The 20,907-nt window shown below is 40.5% G+C and overlaps 1 protein-coding gene across 2 annotated transcripts; it reads right to left on the minus strand.

Moving 5' to 3' along the window:
• Window positions 1–1,499: 1,499 nt before the first annotated feature.
• plcd3a (phospholipase C, delta 3a) lies at window positions 1,500–20,805 on the minus strand. 2 transcript variants are annotated; one of them, XM_026325986.1, is made up of 15 exons: window positions 20,504–20,626; window positions 12,495–12,662; window positions 9,064–9,292; window positions 8,091–8,220; window positions 7,556–7,781; window positions 6,116–6,317; window positions 5,857–6,001; window positions 5,411–5,563; window positions 5,175–5,318; window positions 4,921–5,071; window positions 4,669–4,785; window positions 4,280–4,458; window positions 3,664–3,799; window positions 3,199–3,348; window positions 1,500–3,114 (listed from the first exon to the last, which is right to left on the minus strand). In XM_026325986.1, the coding sequence occupies exons 1-15, from the start codon at window positions 20,592–20,594 to the stop codon at window positions 2,978–2,980; spliced, it is 2,358 nt and encodes a 785-aa protein (XP_026181771.1). In that variant the 5' UTR covers window positions 20,595–20,626; the 3' UTR covers window positions 1,500–2,977. The 2 variants fall into 2 exon arrangements, with proteins under 2 accessions (XP_026181771.1, XP_026181770.1); XM_026325985.2 differs by lacking the exon at window positions 12,495–12,662 and having other exon boundaries at window positions 20,504–20,805.
• Between the last annotated feature and the right edge of the window lie 102 nt (window positions 20,806–20,907).

Here is a 20,907-nt window from a genome sequence, read left to right on the forward strand (position 1 = left end):
GAAACTGTATAGGGAGACAGCATGGATAAAAGTCTGAAGTGCTGAGCCAGCCTGTTGGGACAGCAGTCAGACACTTATTAAGCCCTTTTGATGTAGTTGGATGCAGTGTCTGAGATATGATCCTGAAAGAGAATAACTGTTTAGGGGATTCTGCGTCAAAGTCATGATCCTCTGTCCCTGTAATAGTCAGATTAGCTGATTAGCAGTGTTTGCTGTGGATCAGTTGCTGATGTCATAGCTTGATCTTTGAGAACCACTGGTACATAAGTTAAAGTGGCAATCAGAGTGTACTTTTGTTTCCTTACAAATAATTTCCCACCAATTAGTCAGGGGGTCCACTGTTAGCTACGTGTTCTGACAGATAAATATTAACTGTAAAACTATGGAGCCCATTGTACTCTAAGAAGATGGTCCTACTTATGAGAAAAGAAAAAAAAATGAATGCAACTAATTAGGGGTAGAGATACAAAGACACAAAATAAAGCTAAGTGAAGTCTTTTGTTTATCTCAGTTTGTTCAGTATGTCTACAAAACACTGGAACATCCCACTGCTAATTTAACAAATCTCCTTTCATGAACCTATAATAGACCTATACCTGTCACTATATTACAACACATTCATTTTAAGGCACTTGCACTATGTAATGGAGTAATGCCACAGTGGCAGCACTGCATGAGTGACCAAATTACTGCTTAGAAAAATTAACAAATGATAAAATATTAAGCACAACAGGACACAAACACAATTCTAACTAAAACCTATACACCTATACACCTTTAAAAGATTAAAGTCAAAGTTAAATTAAAATCAGGTGCCAAAATATAAACAAGATGTTTTGATGTGGGATCATGACCATGGGAAAACGTGTCCTGTGGCCACGCATTAACAGGAATGAGATAATTGATGTGTGGGCACCACATATTGCTTTGTTCCAACGCATTACTACATGAAAACATTAACATACTTTAGCCTACATGTCAGAGTTGAAATGTTAGCAACAAAAGCAGAATTGTGTGAGGTTTTCAGTTTTTTTTTTTTTGTGCATATAGGTTCATAAAAGATGGGCAAAAACAGGCATGGACAGTTGTCTGCAGCTCTGATTAGACGACTGACAACATGTTAAAATGATGGAGCGATCACATTAGCTTTTACATTTCCAGACCATCTTTGCAAAACTACTACAAATCACAAAGAGTTTCTATATAGATTCATTTCAGTTCTTCAGTTGTACACAACTGTAAAATTTGTTTATCAGGATGTGCAAATGTTAAAATTGTAGAAAATTATATACAAAATTCTATTAAGGCTTTTTACAGTGCAATAAGAACAAAATATGCTTTCTTCAATAATTAAGTGTAATAATCTTGAATTGTTTAGAAATGTTAGTGTTAACATTCTCCAAAAGATGAACTTAGGAATAAAAATCTACATTTTAATGTAACCAAGTATCTTATACTATAAATACAGTTCTGACGTTTTAACAAACCAAACTGCTGGAAAACCAGTTGTAAGTTCAGTGAGTTATGATTATTTTAAATGTGGACAGACCTGCTGCCTTCATACACATACATGCTACATTATCCCTCAACCACACACAGACACACACATCCTGCACATCCTGTCTCTGTTTATATGTGAAACAACAAAAGGGATCACTCAACGATGTGTTATTAGTGGTTTTTATGTAAACAGTATTTTATCTTGCACATATAATACTGTGACACAACATAGGCCACAAGCTTTAAAACTGCAAAGTCATACTTACACACCAGAATCTCTTGAAACCCATCTTGATCATATGTACTGTAATTACAGTAGGCTAATCTATGGGCAGCACCTTCCATTACTGAACCATTTCATTATCTGAGAAAACTACTACAGGCATTAAATGTATTAAAATCACTGTATCCTGCAGTAACTGATAGTTGTATTAGATTGTTGCAATTAGTGTTTAATCACAGTTTTCTAGATAATATGAGTAAAAAGAAGTGGCAACTAAAATTATGTGAAAAGAAAACAGGCAAAGAGCTTGTATGCTAATATCTTCAAATGTCTGAAGACCTGACGTTTAACATGTGTGAAATGATGCTGAGGCAAATACAACAACTGAAATTTTTAGAAGCATAAGTAAACATGTACGTGTTCATAGTTCAAGTTCATTTGTAAGTTGTGGAAGTATATTGTCATGTGTCTTGGTAACTAAAAAGTCTTTCTCCTCAGAGAAATTCAAAGTGCCAAAGTAAGAGTATCTGGAGTATCAAGTAAGACTGTCTGAATAAATCATGGACAATACGACCTGTGATAATCACAGAAACAGTATGACATTTCCATTACAGCACAGTTGTGCTGAAACAATTGTTTGTAAAATGAATATTGAATATGAATATTTTTTTAAATCATTTTCACATTTTCATTTTTCATGCTTGGAGTCCTTAAAGCACATACAATACAGTCTCAGTTAATAATGAAGTGCTATTTTTGTTAAAATATCTTCACTTTTTAAGTTAAAGCCAAATACATATGAAGTAAATACAAATTTTAAACAACTGTATAAATCTTTTGAATATTTTTTTTTACTTTGCCCAATATATGGGATAAGATCTCAGTTAATAAAGTTAATTTAGTTAAGAGTCCAATATCAGTGTGTTTCATGAACCAAAATCCTCAGTGATGCGTTTCCAGAGCCCTCAGCACTGACAAGACCAGATCCTCCCACAGTGTATCATGGATTCATTATCCAGCCTACGGCAATTCATTTGCTCAGAACCAATGTACTTCTTTATGTCTGATAAACAACATCTTTCTACCTGCATTGGGAAATGGCTCAGTGTAAATTGGACCACTTGAGGTCTGGACTGGGAGATCCTTGCTGCTACAGCAACAGCATGTCTCTCTCCTCACATTCAGAGCTCTTTTTTCCAAAGTCATTTTTTGTTTAAAAAAAACATCCAGCTTTCTCTGTTGTTCAGATGCACATCAAGCCTTGCCTTTTGCAATGCGTTCAGACACATTTTTGATGTGAACTCCTCTGCGGGTAACTTTGACATGAATAAAGAGCGTGGCTGGGGACAGGCTGGAACCATCTGCCTTCAATAAGTGAACATGTCGATAACCTGAGAAAAGAACATAACATGTTACACAAAGCATATGGCAGAGACGGTTGTTGTATAAAATGCAGAGTGTATCTTTGTGAGCACCTGTGCGTATGCTTGTGAAAGGTAAAGTGAACTGTCCCACAAAGTCGTTTTTGGATGTGTGATCATGATCCTCCACTAGAAATCGCACCAGGGTCAGTTCAGGGACCTGCAGCTGGAAGCTCAGAGTGGAGTCCCACCGTGGGTTAAAACCTGAAGAGGGCGCACAAGAGCTGTGAATGCATGATCTAGTGCTGTACCTTTCAAACAAACTGAAATCATGGCGGTCGTCAGAAAAGAAGAAAATAAACATGCCAAAGATCTGCACTGCTCATAATCATGGATCAAAGCTAAATGCTGAAATCTATTCCTTAATGTTTTCACATCAAAGTAAAAATAAAACAACTAATTAGCATCATTAGTCTATTAGTCATAATTAATTGAATTTAAGAATAAAGGTATTATATCTCTGATTAAAACATTTGTACAGCTAATAATATGTTTGTTGCTATGAAATCTGAGAATTACCATTGTTGTCAATGCGGTGTGTTTTGGCTCGTGTTTTATCAATAGACACCCCATGGATTTCCACCCACACCTGTGGATCCACAATTGAGCTCGCCTTTTCTGTGTTGGTTTTTGGCAGCTGCTGTGCAGAAATGATCTGAAAGGCATAATGTGATTAGTTAGTTTGCATTTCCTATTCTGACTGGAGATCTATCTAAATTAGTATTAGTATTAGTATTAGTCAGATCAAATCAGTTCTATACATATGCCCATGCCTTTGTTTCAGATAAGGAAAAAATGCCTCCAAAAAACCTTTACTGGAAGAAATTTATAAACCTAAAAAAGAAAACCCGAGGAGGAATCTCTGCCCTGAGACAGGCTGACATGCAATAGATACTGTATGTTGTCTGGTTAAACAAAATTAGAATATTAGGTAAACAGATATCAAACACATGCTGTATGAAGAATTTGAGTATGTCCTAGTCACATTGCAAAATGTCAAAAAGCTAAAACTCTGTTCTGTGTCATACAATAAACTCTCAAATGCTTCATAATACTATAAATATTGAAAAGGATCATTGTGACTCAGCCAAACAGCATGCGATTTAACACTGTTACTCAATATGTTACCACTCACGCGTATGGTCAGCTGGGTGGGGATGTGACCGGGGCCTCCTCCTGTGTTTTCTGGGTTGAAGTTGGAAACAGGGCTGCATAGGAAGCTGGGTTTGAGGATGTATCCACAGCGACCGTTGGGAAGGAAGCGACCCTGGTTCAGGTCCATCTGCTCTCCGGCTGTCTGGAAGTTAAGAGCCACTACAGAGTGGACAGAGGAGAGAGCAATCAGTAACACAAGAGAAAACATTTCATGAGTAAACACTGAAGTTACAGTTATGAATCAGTAAAGGTCACTGACATCAATGCGTTGTGATGTGGCAGCAATCTGAAGAAATGTATGATATCTAGAGAGTCTATACAGCATTTCAGTGTTTTTCAAATGAATTGCTTCTAGAGAGAAGTACTAACCCATCTGGCAGCCACCGTTCCACATTTCCTGAGGATCATAGTTGGATGATTGGAGGCGCTGGCCAGAGGGGTAGATCCGGCTCAGCTGCCTGCTGTTGTATCTTGCAAAAAGCTTTCCTGCACATGAAAAGACAGAAAAGCACATGCCATGATACACTGGAGGCTGATTACATTTTCTGTAGAATCAGCTGCTGTAAAGCTTTTTGAGTTTCTTTCTGTAATCTCAAGAAGAAAATATTTCCACTTTTGTACCCGAGTCTTTGATGAGCTTGAGGGCTTCAGTTTCAGAGAAGGAGGACATTTCAGTCGGTGGCTTTTCAGCTAAGTTTTCAAATCCACTAAAGGGGACGCTCCTGCAGTAAACTACCAGATCTGAAAGCTCGGGGCTCAGTTTAGAACAGACCTGTAAAGGGCAAATGCAAACATTAAATTGAAAATTGGCCGATTCAATAAAACATCCATGCTAACAGCTTTCCAGACTTAATGACAAGTCTCGCTCAGCTGACCTTTGCAGGATCCTTCTTGGGTGTGTTCTTATTGCTGCTTGCTAATTCTTCTTCAAAGCTTGAGGAAAAGCTGGCATAGCTGCCCTGCTGGCCCAGGTGAGGAGTCTGCTTCTTCCCTTTTACCAGAATACGCCCCTTCAGCTCCTGCAAGGAAGGTCATTGGAAGAAATGACTTCATTAGAAAACCAGACAGCCAGAGGTCTTTGAAAAAGGATCTAGCTGTGTGTGTTTTGTACCTCTGGCGAAGGCAGATCTTTCAGCGGCTTGTCAGTGTGGGGCTTAGTGAGCAGTTTTCCGCCCAGGATAGTGCGGAGGTGTTTGGCCATGACAGCCTGCTGCTCCACAGAACAGTGGTTCTCCAAGGACAGGATTAGAGGGTATGGGGATGCCTGTGCAGAGCAGCATGGGAAAACTCTTATGCTAAGCCATTAAAATGCAATTAGATCACATAACAGCAAAGCGGGGCCTAACGCTGTAATAGTTCTGACTCTGTTTATCAAAACCAAAACACAGCAGGTTTGTCTCTGAGCCAAGTACACAACCACAATAAGTGCAGTAGATTGTGAAACCAAGAAGTCAGTGATCTGGATTTGTTTACAGACTTGACTTCTCACGTATTTCATTAGCAGTAAGGAGGAGTAGTTGGAGGCTTTACACCACTAAAAGATCAAATCTATCTTACCTTGAAGGCGTAGTGAGTGATGGTTTCAATAACCTCTTTAAAGGGCACTTTGGAGGTGAGAGTGTGGCCGTGGTAGATGACTGGTTCGCCTTTGTCTCCATCCCAGCAGTCCAGCTCCACACACCGACAGCCCTGATTCAGCGCCCTGTAGAGTGTAGAATATTACACCACAGGATGATCATAGTGAGCAGGTGTGCCAATGGATTAAGAAAATATTCCTTAAAGTCTGGTGGCGTTTAATGAGCCTCTCTCTAAATACCTGATGTATGGCTCAGTGCTGCTGGCGCTGGTGACTTGGTCCTTGGTAAGGTAGGTGTTGTGTGATGAGGAGATAAAATAATTGGCCAAAGGATGGCTCATGTCCTGGTAGACTCTGGCATGGTCGGGATTAAACACATCATTCTCCAGTGACAGCATGTACATGGTGAAGCCATTCTGGGTCATGAACTGATTCTTCTGAGCTGCAATAAATGGCAAAATGTTTCCATAAGGTCCTTTAGCTTTCTCTATTGTTTATTATTGAATCACACAAACAGTGTTCAAATCGTTGCACACCACTAGTGGACACTTCCACTTTTTCACATTTTGTAAAAGCTGTTTTCCAAATTTTATTTTGAAACTAAATCAACTAGATTAAATTAAATAACACTTAAGGTGTTACAGCAGTAAATAAAAAAAAAGAAATATGAGAATAAAATAGTAAGGAGAGTCAGGTGGTGGCAGTCTGTATGAATATGAATCCTGAGGCAAACAATGACTAATGCAGTGACAGTTGTGGCGTCTGATGGCAGCAGGAACAAAGGACCTGCGATAGCTTCTTCACACACTATGGGTGTAGCAGCCTGCGGTAAAGGCGCTGCTCAGAACACTTAGGGTGGGAGGTGTTGTTCAGGATGCCTAACAGTTTCATCCTCAATATCTCATCCCCAACCTACCTCACTGAGTCGGAAGAGCAGCCTTGAACAGAGCGAGCCTTATGCATCAGTTTGTCTAGTTTCTCGTCTGCTGTTGTGATGCCACTGCATTAAAAAATGGCCGATGCCACCACAGAGTCATAAAAGTGTTTGAGGCCTGTACTGCACACTACAGAGGACCTTAGTGTCCGCAGCATGTACAGTGGACTCTGTGCTTTTTATGCAGAGCAGAGATGCTGTCTGTCCAGTCCAATTTATTATTTAGGCATCTGCCTAGTTATCTGTATGGTTGACTTACACCTGGCTTTGTCTGTGCATGTTTATTCTTGCAAAAGTCCACCACCAACTCTTTGGTCTTATTCTTAATGAGCTGGAGGTCATTGATGACACCACTGAGCAATGGATCACAGATCTGTATTCATCCTCATGACCATCAGTTAGATCAGATAATTTAGACAGTCATCTAATGTTTATCTTCTCAACACCTCACTCATTTAGTCAAAATGGCATCCTCCTTAAAGACCTTTGGCCTTTTTGCAAACAGACTAACTCATTGTTCATGTGATTTGAACTCATACGAATAACTAAAATTGAAAGTCAGTATTTAAATATGTTTTTCCTAGACTAACCTGTTAAATAAGTTTTTTGTGTGACTTTTAGTTCTTTTTTTTATTTTCAACATGGCAGCTATTATTGGTTTGTGCAAAAAGCACATTAAAGGTGTTTATGTAAAAATCTTGGAGCATCTTATTCTAAATCCTTTAATGAGTGTTTTCAGGACATACCCCATTCATTTAGCTCATAGGTGAGTATGAGGCTCTGAGCATGATTCAGCGAGGCGTCCTCGCCTTGGTCTCCCAGGAAGTCACGCAGCTCGGCAGTGGACAGCACACAACCATTGCTCGAATAGTGTCTGAACACGGCATCCAGCTCGGGCCGCCGCAGCAGCTCCCTGCAGAACTCCTCGATCTCTGTATGATCCAGACGGCCATCGCCAGATCGGTCACACCTCTGGGATACAGAGGGAGGTGTGATATAAGACAAATTAACTGAACACAGAAAAAAAACCAGACAAATCCAAATCTGTCGTTATATTTCCATTAGAAATATGGTGCTCTGAGTAGGGTCACTTTTATATTCCTGTATTTACTGGTAGTGGGCTTGCTGCTGGCTTGGTAATTGAACATAGACTGCAAGGTGTCAGAGGAATGACACTGACACAAAGCAATCTAGCAGAAATATCACAAACTATACCTCTCTGGGAATTATACATTATACTGTACTGCTGCTGTACAAACACTAAAAACTCTTGACCCTGACCTTGAACAGACAGCGGGCATACTGTTCACTCAGGTCAATGTTGATCATCTGCAGCAGCCGTTTGACCTCATCGTAGCTCATCTTGCCATCCTGGTTCTGATCCGCTCGCTTCAGGTAGCCTCGGATCCAAGTGTAAAGAGTTAAGGTTCAAGAGCAGAGTGCACTAAAAACCAGCATACAATTAAGAAGGTTTTTGGATTCATAACGTTCAGCTGCTACTGCCCACTCACACCCTATTGTTTGCAATGCAAGTGGGGCAAGATTTCGTCATAACTTTCCTGTGTACTTGAAGGGGCTATTTTTTTAAATCAATCTAAGAGCAAATGTTTAACCATGCATAGAAAAATAAAAGCACAACCCAACATTGTGATCCTTCACCAAATACCATGCGTTCTTGGCTTGAAACACCAGAACCAGGAACAGGCTCTTGTTTTCTGATAGGATTTTTCAGTTATCTCTAGCTTATATTTCTATGCAGGTGAAGTCCTGCATGTATGAAAACATTAGCAAAAAGAATGTAACATGACTACATGAAAGTGCCACTAGCAACGAGAGACTAATTTTAGTTTGTTGTCACCTGTGTGTGCAGTAGTGCAAACTGTAACACAGCAAGCTCACAGTTTCACATCACGCTGAATAAGTTACCATCACCAAGGCTACTGACGGCCCTTTGTACAAAAATTACCTGCTGATTTATATTTTCATAAATATATATCAGCACAGGAAACTTCATATATTACCTGAAACCTACACTCGTTTTATCCTCCAGCTGGGAGGAAATGTAATTAACAGTGATAGTCGGATTATATTTAGACAGGGCTTTTTATTGAGGGGTTACTGCTCACCTTAGCTATGCTGTGGAAGTGGGTTGGCACATGTGACAGCAGGCTCAGTCACTATAGCAATGATGCCTCACTTCAACAATATTTACACACTATATTTATTCTAGCATATTGGAAATTGGGCAGGATATTGGTCCAGCTTTTCCTTCTGAGTCATGTTGGCCACCAGCTCCTTTAAAGTGCGAAGCCCTCGCACCCAGCACTGAGCTTCCTCCTTACAGGGACACAGCAGGTCCAGGCTCTTCCTGCCTCCTTTGAAAACCACCGTGAAGCACCGGTTCTCCGGCACCGAGCCGGAGAGCTGCCTCAACGCCTCTGACTGGCAGCCTTCACGCACACACTCCACCTCTGTCACTGCGACTGGGAGAGGACAGGAAAAGAGACGGATTAGTTTCTTGTGTTGTTAAGTAAACACATGGAGCAAAGCAACTAAAGGTCAAGTGCTTTTAGGGGATCACACACACCTCTCATAAAGGAAGACATTGACATAGCAGTGCTAATGTACAATATAATATGCACTTTACATACTTCTGACATACTAACCCCAGGCTGCTCAACAGCTTTTTCCCCCAGGCTGTGAGAGCCCTGAACTCAAATCACCCCACCCCCTTCTGACACCCCACACAAACCCCCTACCTCCTGAAACATTGACCATCTCACAACCCCCCCACCCCTCAACCTTACCACATCACCTTTTGTTCTCTCTGCGCATGTACAGTATTTTATGTGAAGCATTTGTACAGGTTGTATAGTTTGTATTTTTTAGTTTATGTATATGTATACCATTTATATATTTTATAGTCAAAAGTCCTTACTTCACTGATAATTTAAGACTTACAGCACACAAAAAACAGCAGTTATTTTACATTAGTTAAGTCTGCATCAGATCATTTGCCGGGTTGATTTATGGGATGTGTAAAAAAACAAAAGAGTCTACAGCCATGCTTGTAGTTTTATACTGAATTAAGCTGAATGTCAACATGATTTTTGTAAGGTTTTGCTGGTTTTTCACATATGAGGGTTTTCTGCTTGTTTTATTATGTATTATGTTAAATGGTTGGTCAAATGAAACAAGCCATCACTTTTGCCTCTCAGAAGATGCAATGAAAAGGGTTTTTAAAGGTCCTATCTTCTGTATGTCTGTTCAGCTCAACAGTAGGTGAGATATTTGAGTCTGGACTGCAGTGATGGTGTGGCTTGTTTTTACCGTACTAATTTGACTTATTGAAGTGTTTTCAGCTTTTCTGCTTGTGTTTCTGTTTAAGGAAAGCATTCAGCACACTACACATACACATTGGGTTTTTACCTAGTTATGATTTTGCATGAGGGGTTATAGGCCTCGAATGATGAGACTTCAAACTTCACATGAGCTCTTTATCTTGCATTTACAGAGCTCCAGTGAGTCCAGGCAACGCCGGAAAAGACAGCCAAGCACTGGTTACTAGCTGATCCTTAAACAAAAACTTTATTCAGCACAGGAGCTCATCTATTCCTGCACTGGGACGCCTGCAGTGTGGTGATCACTTAGTCGGGCAATAAGTATTGCTTGTCCGGACAATAGACTCATTATCCTGCTGAAGGTCATAAAGCCTCTGCTGTCCACCTCTTCAAAACTACTCCACATTCCTCGTTTGTGGTTATCACAGAGACATGGCAAAAGTGACATGTATGTGTGTGTGTTTGTGTGCAGTGTACAAAGGAACAGCAGTAATATTTGGCCGTGTGTTTTATGCCAAGTGCTTTAAAGCATTAGAGACACATCTCTGAACTACAGGCATCAGATCACTGGACCTCAGAAAGTGCCTGGAGCTTGGAAAAGAGGAACCAAGCCAAGACTCCGTCCTGGTCTAACACAAACACACACATCAGCTTGGCAGTGTGGCATTATCAGTGCGTGTCTTCTAAAGTGGTCACCCTGCCCTGGCACAGCTTGTTGTCATCGTTGTAGGGAATGTTACATGGTGCAAGTCAACCACTGTTTATTTCTGGCATGGCCTTCACCACCCGCTGACACACAAACCTGCCCACTCTGTTAAGGCTAGCCAGACTTAGCATTAAACTGCATTCAAACACTGGGGACAGAGAGCACACACAGAGAAGAGGTGGGAGAGTAAAAGGTCAAGAAACACAGAAAAAAATGAAAGGGGTTGAGAGAGATTGATTTCATGCATGTCAGTTTTCACCTTTAGCACCCTTGCAGTAAATTTTCATGGAACATTAACTCCAAATCCAAATGTAATACAAATTTAAGGTCAAATAAATGCCCCTGAACGTCATTAGTCTTTACAAACCTGTCACTTTTGTTTAAATCCCTTTGCTGTGTCAATACAGAAAATATGAACCTCTGCTGAGGCTTAAAGAGCTTAGTTCTTCCTCTTAAACATTTCTCAACATTTATGTAGTTTCTATCATTAACACTCACCTGCTCAGCTGTTAAGTCTCTGTTAAATTATTCCCAGGCACTTGTATGCCAGTAATTTAGGCCACTCTGAGGTGCTGTAATACTGAGCTCCAGCAAGATCTCATGTCCCATAAACTGACATCCTCAAACTGATTCCCTTAATAACTTGACATCTGGTCCATTTCAAAGTTACTGAAGTTGTCTCCCCTCTACCTTGCAAAGAAACAGTGGATGGATGTTTAGATGGTCAGTGTAACCAAATTACCAAAAAATGTAAATTTCCCACTTTCCCATATAAACATGCAAATACTAAGAACCGCCCACACTGAGGTTTGTGGATTATTCCAAGTAACCTGGATATTTTTCTTCTTGGAAGGCAAATACTTGCAGAACAAGTCTCAGCTGCCGCGATTTAAAAAATGTGGCAAACAAATCTGTAACTATCTGCATGAATAGATGTTAGTGTTGTTGTTTTTTTTAGTTTGGGGGAACTGGTTCTTTCATGTCTTTTGTGCTGCATATCTTCAAATTAATCTGTGATAGTTTAAGTAAAGCAAATGTAAAAAAAAAACAAAACAAAACAAAACAAAAAACTACAAAGCTTTGAATCGATATAAAATTTAAACATTTCAAAGAAAACAAAAACCAGTCATATAGGATCCACCGTAGTTCAACTTTCTGTGCATTGTGAGCACGTCAGCTGCAACGTCTGCACTGTATATGTCAGCTTAGCATAGTAGAAGCACAAAGTGTATTCATATTTATTACATAATTACTAGTTACAGCAGGTAACAGGGCCCACAGAGAGAATAAGTAACCCTTTTAATCAGGCATAGTAGAGGAAAGGGCAGCCCATTGAGCCAAGATAAAGCAGTTCAGCAACTCTGAACAATAAGCAGGCTGAAAATCACTTCATGATTTTCTATCATGAAGTGAGACCTCTCACTTCATGATAGAAAATCAATTCCTATTCATGGCAGTTTCACTTTTAGAGTTCCTTTTCCTTCCTGAATACTCCTCACTTCTCATAACAAACACCCTTTTCCTATTTTCCACCTAACCCCCCCCCCCCATTAGTATTCTCAACCCTGCCCACACTCATACTCTGCGCTCTCCTTACTGCCTACCCTGACCTTGTTGCCAGGTTTGAGTCACACTTACACGTCTGCTGGGCTTTGGCTCTGGGGGAGCTCTTGGTGGACTCGCACCACACGGTGAGTCCATCCTCCAGCAGCCGCAGGTTTCGGCTCTTCTGCCACCTGAGAGAGCGAACTTTGACCATGTTGGAGCCCTTCATCATGACACGTATGTCCTCATTGTGCAGAAGCCCTGAGAATGCACATAACCACACACGCACACACACACAAAGAGCTGTTTTAATGTAATGTAAAAAATTATTCAGTGTGATATTCTGTCACTGCATCTTCAGCAAGTTGAATTTGACTGAATTATGTGTTGTGTTATTGGAGTAACATCCAGACGTACTGTGTTTGAATCATGAGGTTCATCAGAAGTTCATCTTTTCCTTTTGGAGAACCTGAGGGTTCTCAGTGGGTGCTTCTTTTAAAAAACTCTAATTCAACAATAATACTGGTCTGCAAACACAGCTTACTTACTGTTTTTTGTCATAGTGATATCACCAATATAGTCAACACTTTTCTGCTTGTACCCCAAACTTCTGGTTGTTTTATACACAAGCCTTGGGGAAAATAACCTGTAGTTCAGACAAGTGTGCAGACTGGAGCTGTCAGGGATTGTCTTAAGACATACTGCAAGTTCAGAAGAAGCCAGAGAAGCTGACTCCCGAGATGTAATTCAGTCATGATAATTTGAGAATTTGTTTCCCTCTTGGGGCAGGAACAGGCCAACAGGCAGCAGAAAAGGAAAGTTTCAAAGTGGTTATATTGTCAGTACTGGCTCTCACTCGCTATTACCATCAATGGAAATTTAATCAAGAAAGACTGACACAACCACAGTTGTTCAAACATGCACAGCCTCAGAACGAAGCCACGTATCATTGTTTGCTGCGAGCACTGAAAGGAGCAGAGCCTTTTATAGGAGAAAAGAAAGCATTAGTCTAGTGGACGTATAGATATGGTGGACACATACTACAGGTTAAAGTTGAGGGTTGACAAAGATAAAGCAGTCAAGTTGCTTCACTGGAACACAACAATTAAAAACTATGTACTGTTTGGTGCATGAATTACACCTTGTAAAAATACAATAAAGGTTTTATCATCAGAAATACATACAAAGCCAATTTTTGTTTCATATCACTATAAATTGATATCTTTAGATTTTGTACTGCTGATTGGACAATTTGTCCCATTGGCCCCTGAAGAATCATCATAAGCATTTTATTTTGGCACTTCTCATGATGAACTGTTTTATTTATTAATTGCAAAATAATCTGCAGGTTTGATTGACAATGATCAAAATCATTAGTGGAACCTCCACACCAAAGCTGCTGTTGATTTTGGACTATCGACTGTGTTTACACAGGTGTTTCTGTGACTCCAGTTCCAAAGGTTCAAAAAAAGAACCTCACAGAGGATCCATGGTCCAATCCAATACTGTGGAGTGGACATTTCTCTATGAAATAGACTATAACCATCAAACTAAAAGTGCTACTATCAAAAATCAAGTCTAAAAAGATGTAAAACTTGCTGATAGTATTTTATACAATAGTATGGTGTTCTTAGTGCTGCAACTTATGTTGGCCATGTTGGCCCTTATCTGATTAAATGGACTGGCCAATAAATTAGAAACTGTTTGACAGTGTGACACATTTGATTAAGGATAGACATGCATAATTTGAAAACAGGAAAATCATTTCAATTCAAAACTGGTTTGAAAGTTCTGCATAATGCAAATCCACATTGTACAAGATGATGTCACCTACTGGGACTAAACCCAACAACAGGCAGAACACAAGGGAGACAGAAGGTAGAAATGAAGCTTTAATGAACGAAACTAGAATTACACAGGTAATGGGGAAACCACTGAACGTTAATGTAACAGAAACGGAGTACAAACAACTGTCCATTGAAAAGTAAGTTTCAAATAAGCAGTGAGTTAACACCACAACACTAACCCACAGAAAATCCAGGATGACCCGGCAAATGGCAACACTGATCAACACTAATGACACAAGGCAACGTGAGGCAAAAAAAAGAACCAGCAAGTAAAACTAGAGACAAAGGACTATATATACAAAAATCAAAGGACACTAACTAAAAGTAATGTGAAAGCCACAGTCAAGAGACAAATGACAAGCAGTGGGAGTGGGAAACATTTCAAAATAAAAGTCCAACAAAAGGAAGTGTTGACAGATGATGCAGAAATAACAACATATATTTCAAGACTAAAAATTCTTGTAAAAGCTACTCCTTTAAAACTCGTGAGACAACTACAGCATTACAGTACAAGTGTTAAATACATTCAGATACACCTTGTTGCTTTCTGTATAACAATGAATGGGACCCCTCAAAGAGCTGTTTCTCTTTCGGGACTGTTAAAGGAGACATCTAAACAAACTGTCACTCTTGTCAAATTACTCTTCAGGGCTTAGTCTCTTCTGCTCACCTCTAAAGATTTGTCCAGACACAGTTGGCAGACTTTCTTTATCTTTCTCCTAAATCACAGTTTGGGACTCAGACTGCTGGCAGAGTTCCCTAGAGGGCCCCCAAAGCTATAGCGCAACAGAAACTGCTCTCAGCTCCATCCCATCAACCAGAAACTGGGAGCAGCCAAGGATCTCCCCCCATCAGGGTCAAACACAAAGAAACCCCCCTCCCAGCCCTCCCTCTATAACACCCTGTTGTTCCAAGCTGTTACCACATGCAAGGCATTCCCACAGGCAGTGCACAAGGACCTGATTAGCTGCAGGCCACCGATCATACTAAAAGCTGTCCAAACAACCTCGCCTACCTCTGACCCACACCGCTGCTCCACCTCTTATTTTTGCCTCTCCAGTCTCTGCCACATTCTTGCTCTCCTACCTGCATCATTTTAATATCTAACCAGGGCAGAACAAGTTAGCACAAGTCTTTCAAGTGTGGGCAAATTCACAGTTTATTTCACACAGTGAACATAAACAGAAGCACACACACACATTGGGTACAGCATGTGCTTCTGAAAACCTCTTTACAAGTGTGTCAGTGGAAGGATGGAAGGATTTTTTTAGGCTAGAGAGCTCAACTGTGTTGCTTTGTGTGTGTGTGTGTGTGTGTGTGTGTGTGTGTGTGTGTGTCCTGCAGAAAATCTTGGCGTCCACTTCATCAAACGGTCAAAGGCCTGCTTGCCAACCAGTTAGCAACCATGCAGATGCATTCTACTGCAAACGTTTAAAACCAGCACAGAGGGAAAAACAGAAAGGTTAGAAACATTACACAGAAAGAAAGTTGAAAATTAGCTGTAAAACATGAACAGAAAGGGATGATGGGAATGTGAGTGGTTTCCTCAGATTTCCATTTAGCATCATCACTGTGTGATAAGTGAAAATTTTGACCTGGTTGTGGCCTTATACAGAATATTAAAATCCACTGGGGACCATGAATGTATGTACGACTATGAATGCATGGCTATATAGTCTGGACCGACTGGTGCACTGACATGCTGTAAAAGTGTTTACACATAACCGCCAGCTCCATGTGCGAACAACTGGTTCCAATCAATAAGAAAAAGAGGAGATCTGCTGAATCAGCATATTTCTCCAAGCCTGCATCAACACTGCCAGCAGCTGTGCCTCCAGGCTGAAGGGAAGATCAGAAAAAAAGTAATAATCATATCAGCTGGTGAGTAATAGACTGTGTCTGCATGAGTCCTCTTCAGTCAGGCCCACATACCAGCTCCTCCTGGGACACGGTTCACATTTCTCTCAACATAACTGTCACAAGAGTCAGCCTGCAAAGACCTACACTTGCACAGAGAGAGATATGTGTTGTTTATACGATAAGTGTAATAGAGATACAGAATTAAAGCTTCTTAATTCTGCTGTCAGCTCTCTCCGTGAGATGGGTCAGGCAGCGAGTATCGGTCAGCCCTGTCTGCATCTCGTAACCTAAGGTCCAGTCTTCAGCAAAAATCACTGAGAGCTAAAGGATGATCTGAGAACATCTTGACAGAAGAAATACTTTGGAGCTGGGACTTTCAGTGGCATTGAGGCTAATCTGTTTTTCCCCAGGAAAAGAACTGGAAGCAAACTCTGTTGTTTTAAAATGCAGAACCACTGCCAATGATTTCTGGACGGCCCAGAGTTGAATATGAAAGCCATGCAGCCTCTTTAAAAATAAGCCGTGTTTAGCTACACTGCCTCTTCTTCTCTCATAATGAGTGATACACTGTCCATTTGCTCATTAATAACCATAAATACCATGAGGAAGTAACTGTTGTGAGTAGCTACATAAGTTATAATTACGATTGTTATTGGGATAATACAATTTAACTTTTAACTTCTTGGCTCAGGTTTGAAAGAACAGATAAATACTTAATGTATATTACACAAAAATATGGACCTGGATTATAAGTGACATCTGGAGGCCAAAGAGCTTTAATTTCTGGGATTTTTCCTCTCACTACTGCAGTTTAATGGGGCAGATTCAAAAATTTTCAGTAGAAAACCAGATTGTGTGAGCTGTGTGTTTTTGTGGGAGTGGAAAGGAGTTTTTTTTTTTTTTTTTTTTTTTTTTTTTTTTAAATCATACTGTGACGCTTTCTGTACTCCGATTTCTGAAAGATTAGTTTTAAAAAAAAAAAGTATAGAACCCTTATTAGAAAATCAGTAAATCACAAAACTGGGTTACATTTGTTATATAATTGTTTTGACTCTTTGTGATATTGCTTTAAATGTATCCACAGCATTTACTTTGGAACTGGTTCTATATGGATTTATAAGCCCATGTGGTTTGAACATGGTTGTATGCATCAAAAACTGCAGGTGTTTATTCACCGAGTATCTGTTGATGCTGATACTTTCCCAAAGCAAATACATAAGGGTTCACAGTCTTTAAGAAACTATTTTCCATGACACTATTCAGGCTGGTGGGATGTCAGAGGGGGATCACAGCCTAAACTAACAAGTTCCTCTATGCAGACGTCTCCTTGAAAACCATTGTAGGCACTTCATATGTTCAGATTCTCACCCAAGATGAAATAACATCAAGGACTGAGCCCAAACACACAGCCAGAGTCATAAAGATCCATGTTCAGAGGCAAGAAGGACAAGCAGCCCTGCAACAGATGGTCTGGCCCCCACAGAGCCCTGATCTCAACATCACAGACTCAGTCTGGGATAACAGGAAGAGCCGCCGCCATAACAAATGATTATTTTCCCTTTACTACACTTCAAATGCAGATAATTGACAAACAAAAAATATGGATTGGAAATATTTCTAAACACATCCTCACTTTCAGCATCTAAACCTCTAACAGAATAATGTGTCTTAGCCTCCCATGACCTGTCGTCCACATACGTGGACATCATATTTTTTGTTATCTGCACTGTAAAACATCATTGTGTGTCATTTTCTGTCTTTCACAAAGGTTAAGTGTGATCCAACTGTTCCCACAGACAAAAAGGACATTCCTATTTTGGAATAGTAGTTTTGGAGCATTACAAATAAACCAAAACAAAAGCAATAATAAAAAACATAAGCACATTATTTATTGGGTACATCTAACCCCAAATAGCTAGAAGAAATCTAAAATGCAAGCCAAACCAAAGCTCGGGTCTTAGGAGGATAAACTGTGGCTCATTAATTAAAGGAGGACAAGAAGTGTCAACCTAAACTCATTTTTCTTTTGAATCTCACCATCTGTGCCACCTATTACTTCAACAACTATAGGGGACTGATCTGTAAAAATACAAATAAATAACATGCAAATATGATGAAGTTCACAGCTTCTGTGCTGGCAGTTAATGTGAAGGATAAACGGGAAGAGCCTAAATGGTAATATTAACATACGTTCTCTACTGTCCTCTTAACACTGTTTTAAGGCCAGGTCTCAAAAAGCATTTAAGCTTTAACTCTGTTCTCCAACACCTTCTAATAAGAATAAATAGATCTAAATACACAGAAAGTCACTTTTTATTGTTATTTAAACAAAGTTCAGACACAAAACAATAATTTTCATGACATGTTACTATTTCTCTTGTTTTCCACGAGTTTTCCTAAATAACATGTTTAAATTTCCAGATTTTCCAGGATGCATGGGTACCCTGAACACATTCAACTTATACAGGTGCAATATGTTAATTCACACAGCATAAAAATAAGACAGTATAAACACAACCAGACATGGCTGTTGTGTGTGTAATCCCTGAGCCTATGCAGACTTGCTGTTTGTTCTCACAAGAAACTAATTGCTCTGCCACTGTGGCAGAGCCACAGAGCCCCAGAGTTAACAACAACACTGACAGCCTCGGACTCTCTCAGAAATCAAACCCACAAACTCCCCTGGGGACGTCTGTGGCAACAAAACAGACTCATCCAGAGTCACTTGCCTGATTCAAGCATGGATTATCTGAAAGCGAACAAATCTCTGGCTCACAGGCCACGTTGTGTTCTAAGGATTTAGGCTTATACCAAGTGAGAAACCTTTGCACAAACAAGTGGAAGTAGTCCTGTGACAACACATGACACAAAATCTCTAAACTCAATTCTTTCCCGTCTGTATCACAAACTATGTCTAATTTTCTGGTTCATGTATTTAAGAATTAAAAGCCTGCTAAGACTCACTAGGGTGAAGGCCACTCGACTGAATTATGATGACACATGGCCGAAAGGGGGTCAGAGGCTGGTGACCTCACTGGATTAATTATTCAGTATCAGCAGGATGACAGTGACATATCACATTTATAGTCAGAGAGATACAATTTCATAACCCAAACGCCAGTAATGTGTAGACTCACAGTGAGAGAGTTTCAACATAGTCTGCAGTGTTAAAACCACATCCTGCATCTCTGCACACAAACCACTGCTCAAAATCAGGAGTTCACTTCTTGGGAAGTAAACTATTGATAGTAAATGACTGACTCCATGTACATTTTACATTTAGGGGAACTCCAAATCTTTAATGTAACATGGCTGACACCAGACCTGTCCCGGGTGGACCCCACCTGTCTCCCAGTATCAGTTGAGATGGCCACCGGTGGATGGATGGATGGATTCATGACCGCGGTGTGTTTTTCGGCTGAAAGACTTCATCAGGGTGTTGACATAAAACACACCCACGAGCTCTTTAAGTATCACGTGATCTGACGCTGAAAAAGTTTCAGGTGTGTGGACGGCAAGTGGGTGGAGCCAAAATCAGGGCAAAGTGAATCTCCACCCACATTTCACATTTGTTTGGCTCTGAAGAATACAGATCATCCAGATCCCCAGGCGCGCAGCGTGTTTTCAGAGAGACAGGTGTCCTGTCACTGCTCAGCAGGTGTCTATTTTGGGCCATAGGTGTGACCAGCGCTTAAGAGGGTTTGTGTGACGGAGCAGCAGCCTATCGCTGCGGACCTGAGAGGACGTGGGTGTGGGGGGTGGAAGTGGTGAGGAGCTTGAATCACAGCTCCGAGCAAATCGCCTCCTCAAAAACATGTGATCACTTCACCTACACCCACAAACACTGTCCGAGCTGTTTGATGCGTCAGTGAGGTGATGACCAACATAGGGTCATGTGAAATAAAAGCTGGATGATACTGTTTTCTCCGAGAAAATCCACTCCCTGAGTGGATTTTTGAACTTTGGCTGAAATTAGGCCACTGGGTCATAAAAACATGGTCAGGTAGCAAATTTTAGAGCTAAATGCAAACAGATAAACATGTTTTAGGGCCTTTTCCTGTGTCTTTAAATAATATTCAAATAAATAAGTTGAGCTGATCAATTTGGATAGTAAGCAATATATTTTAAAATGATGCAAATCTCACTAGGATTTAGATAAATACTAAACGTGATTACAATCATCAGATAAGTTCTTATCAATAATGACATGTGGATGTTGAGGTAAAAACACTCAGGAAAGTCCACAGTCTAAAGGAGCACCACATTTTCTTATTTGACTGCTTTTACTATTTTATGATGGGCTTTCTGTCAGCCTGAGCAGACAGTTGGCCGTGTGACTTTACAGCTCAGCTCGCTCATAAAAAAGAAAAATCAAACTTTGGAGGGTTTCCTTACCGAGCCTGCTGAGGGGGTCGGTCGCCTTCTCCGCCGCTTTCTTCGTCGGCTGTATGGGACCGGAGCCCGGTGACTTACCGCTGCCTAACATTAGGATAACTTCAGGAAGCGCCAGAGAAAGTAACTATAGGCTACTGCTTCAATAATAGAGACTTGCAGGGTTAACTCTGGGGGGAAAGTGCCAAGTCTCAGGGTGCAGGTGTCATTCTTCATGCGCGGATTTGCGTTGCGCCCAGAAACAAACCCGAGTATAGAGCGAGAGGCAGCCGAGCGCAGCAGTTATTCTTTTTCCACATGTAAAAAGTCCCTCCCAGGCGCTCTATCCATGCCTGTGCGTAATACGACTCCAAAAAGGGCGCACACTTTACGCACCCCACCTTCTCCTGCCCCAGCAAACACAGACG

Source organism: Mastacembelus armatus, chromosome 8 (genome assembly GCF_900324485.2).
Source record: "Mastacembelus armatus chromosome 8, fMasArm1.2, whole genome shotgun sequence".
NCBI classification, from domain to species: domain Eukaryota; kingdom Metazoa; phylum Chordata; class Actinopteri; order Synbranchiformes; family Mastacembelidae; genus Mastacembelus; species Mastacembelus armatus.

Bases quoted from the DNA above. Each gene is read 5' to 3' on its own strand.
- plcd3a (XM_026325986.1), bottom strand. From the start codon at position 20,594: ATGTTAGGCAGCGGTAAGTCACCGGGCTCCGGTCCCATACAGCCGACG. The intron at 6,318-7,555 runs GTATGTCCTGAA...CATTTATTGCAG, and splicing joins CTATGAGCTAAATGAATGGG to CTCAGAAGAATCAGTTCATG. The intron at 5,319-5,410 runs GTACAAAACACA...CCTTCCTTGCAG, and splicing joins AAGATCTGCCTTCGCCAGAG to GAGCTGAAGGGGCGTATTCT.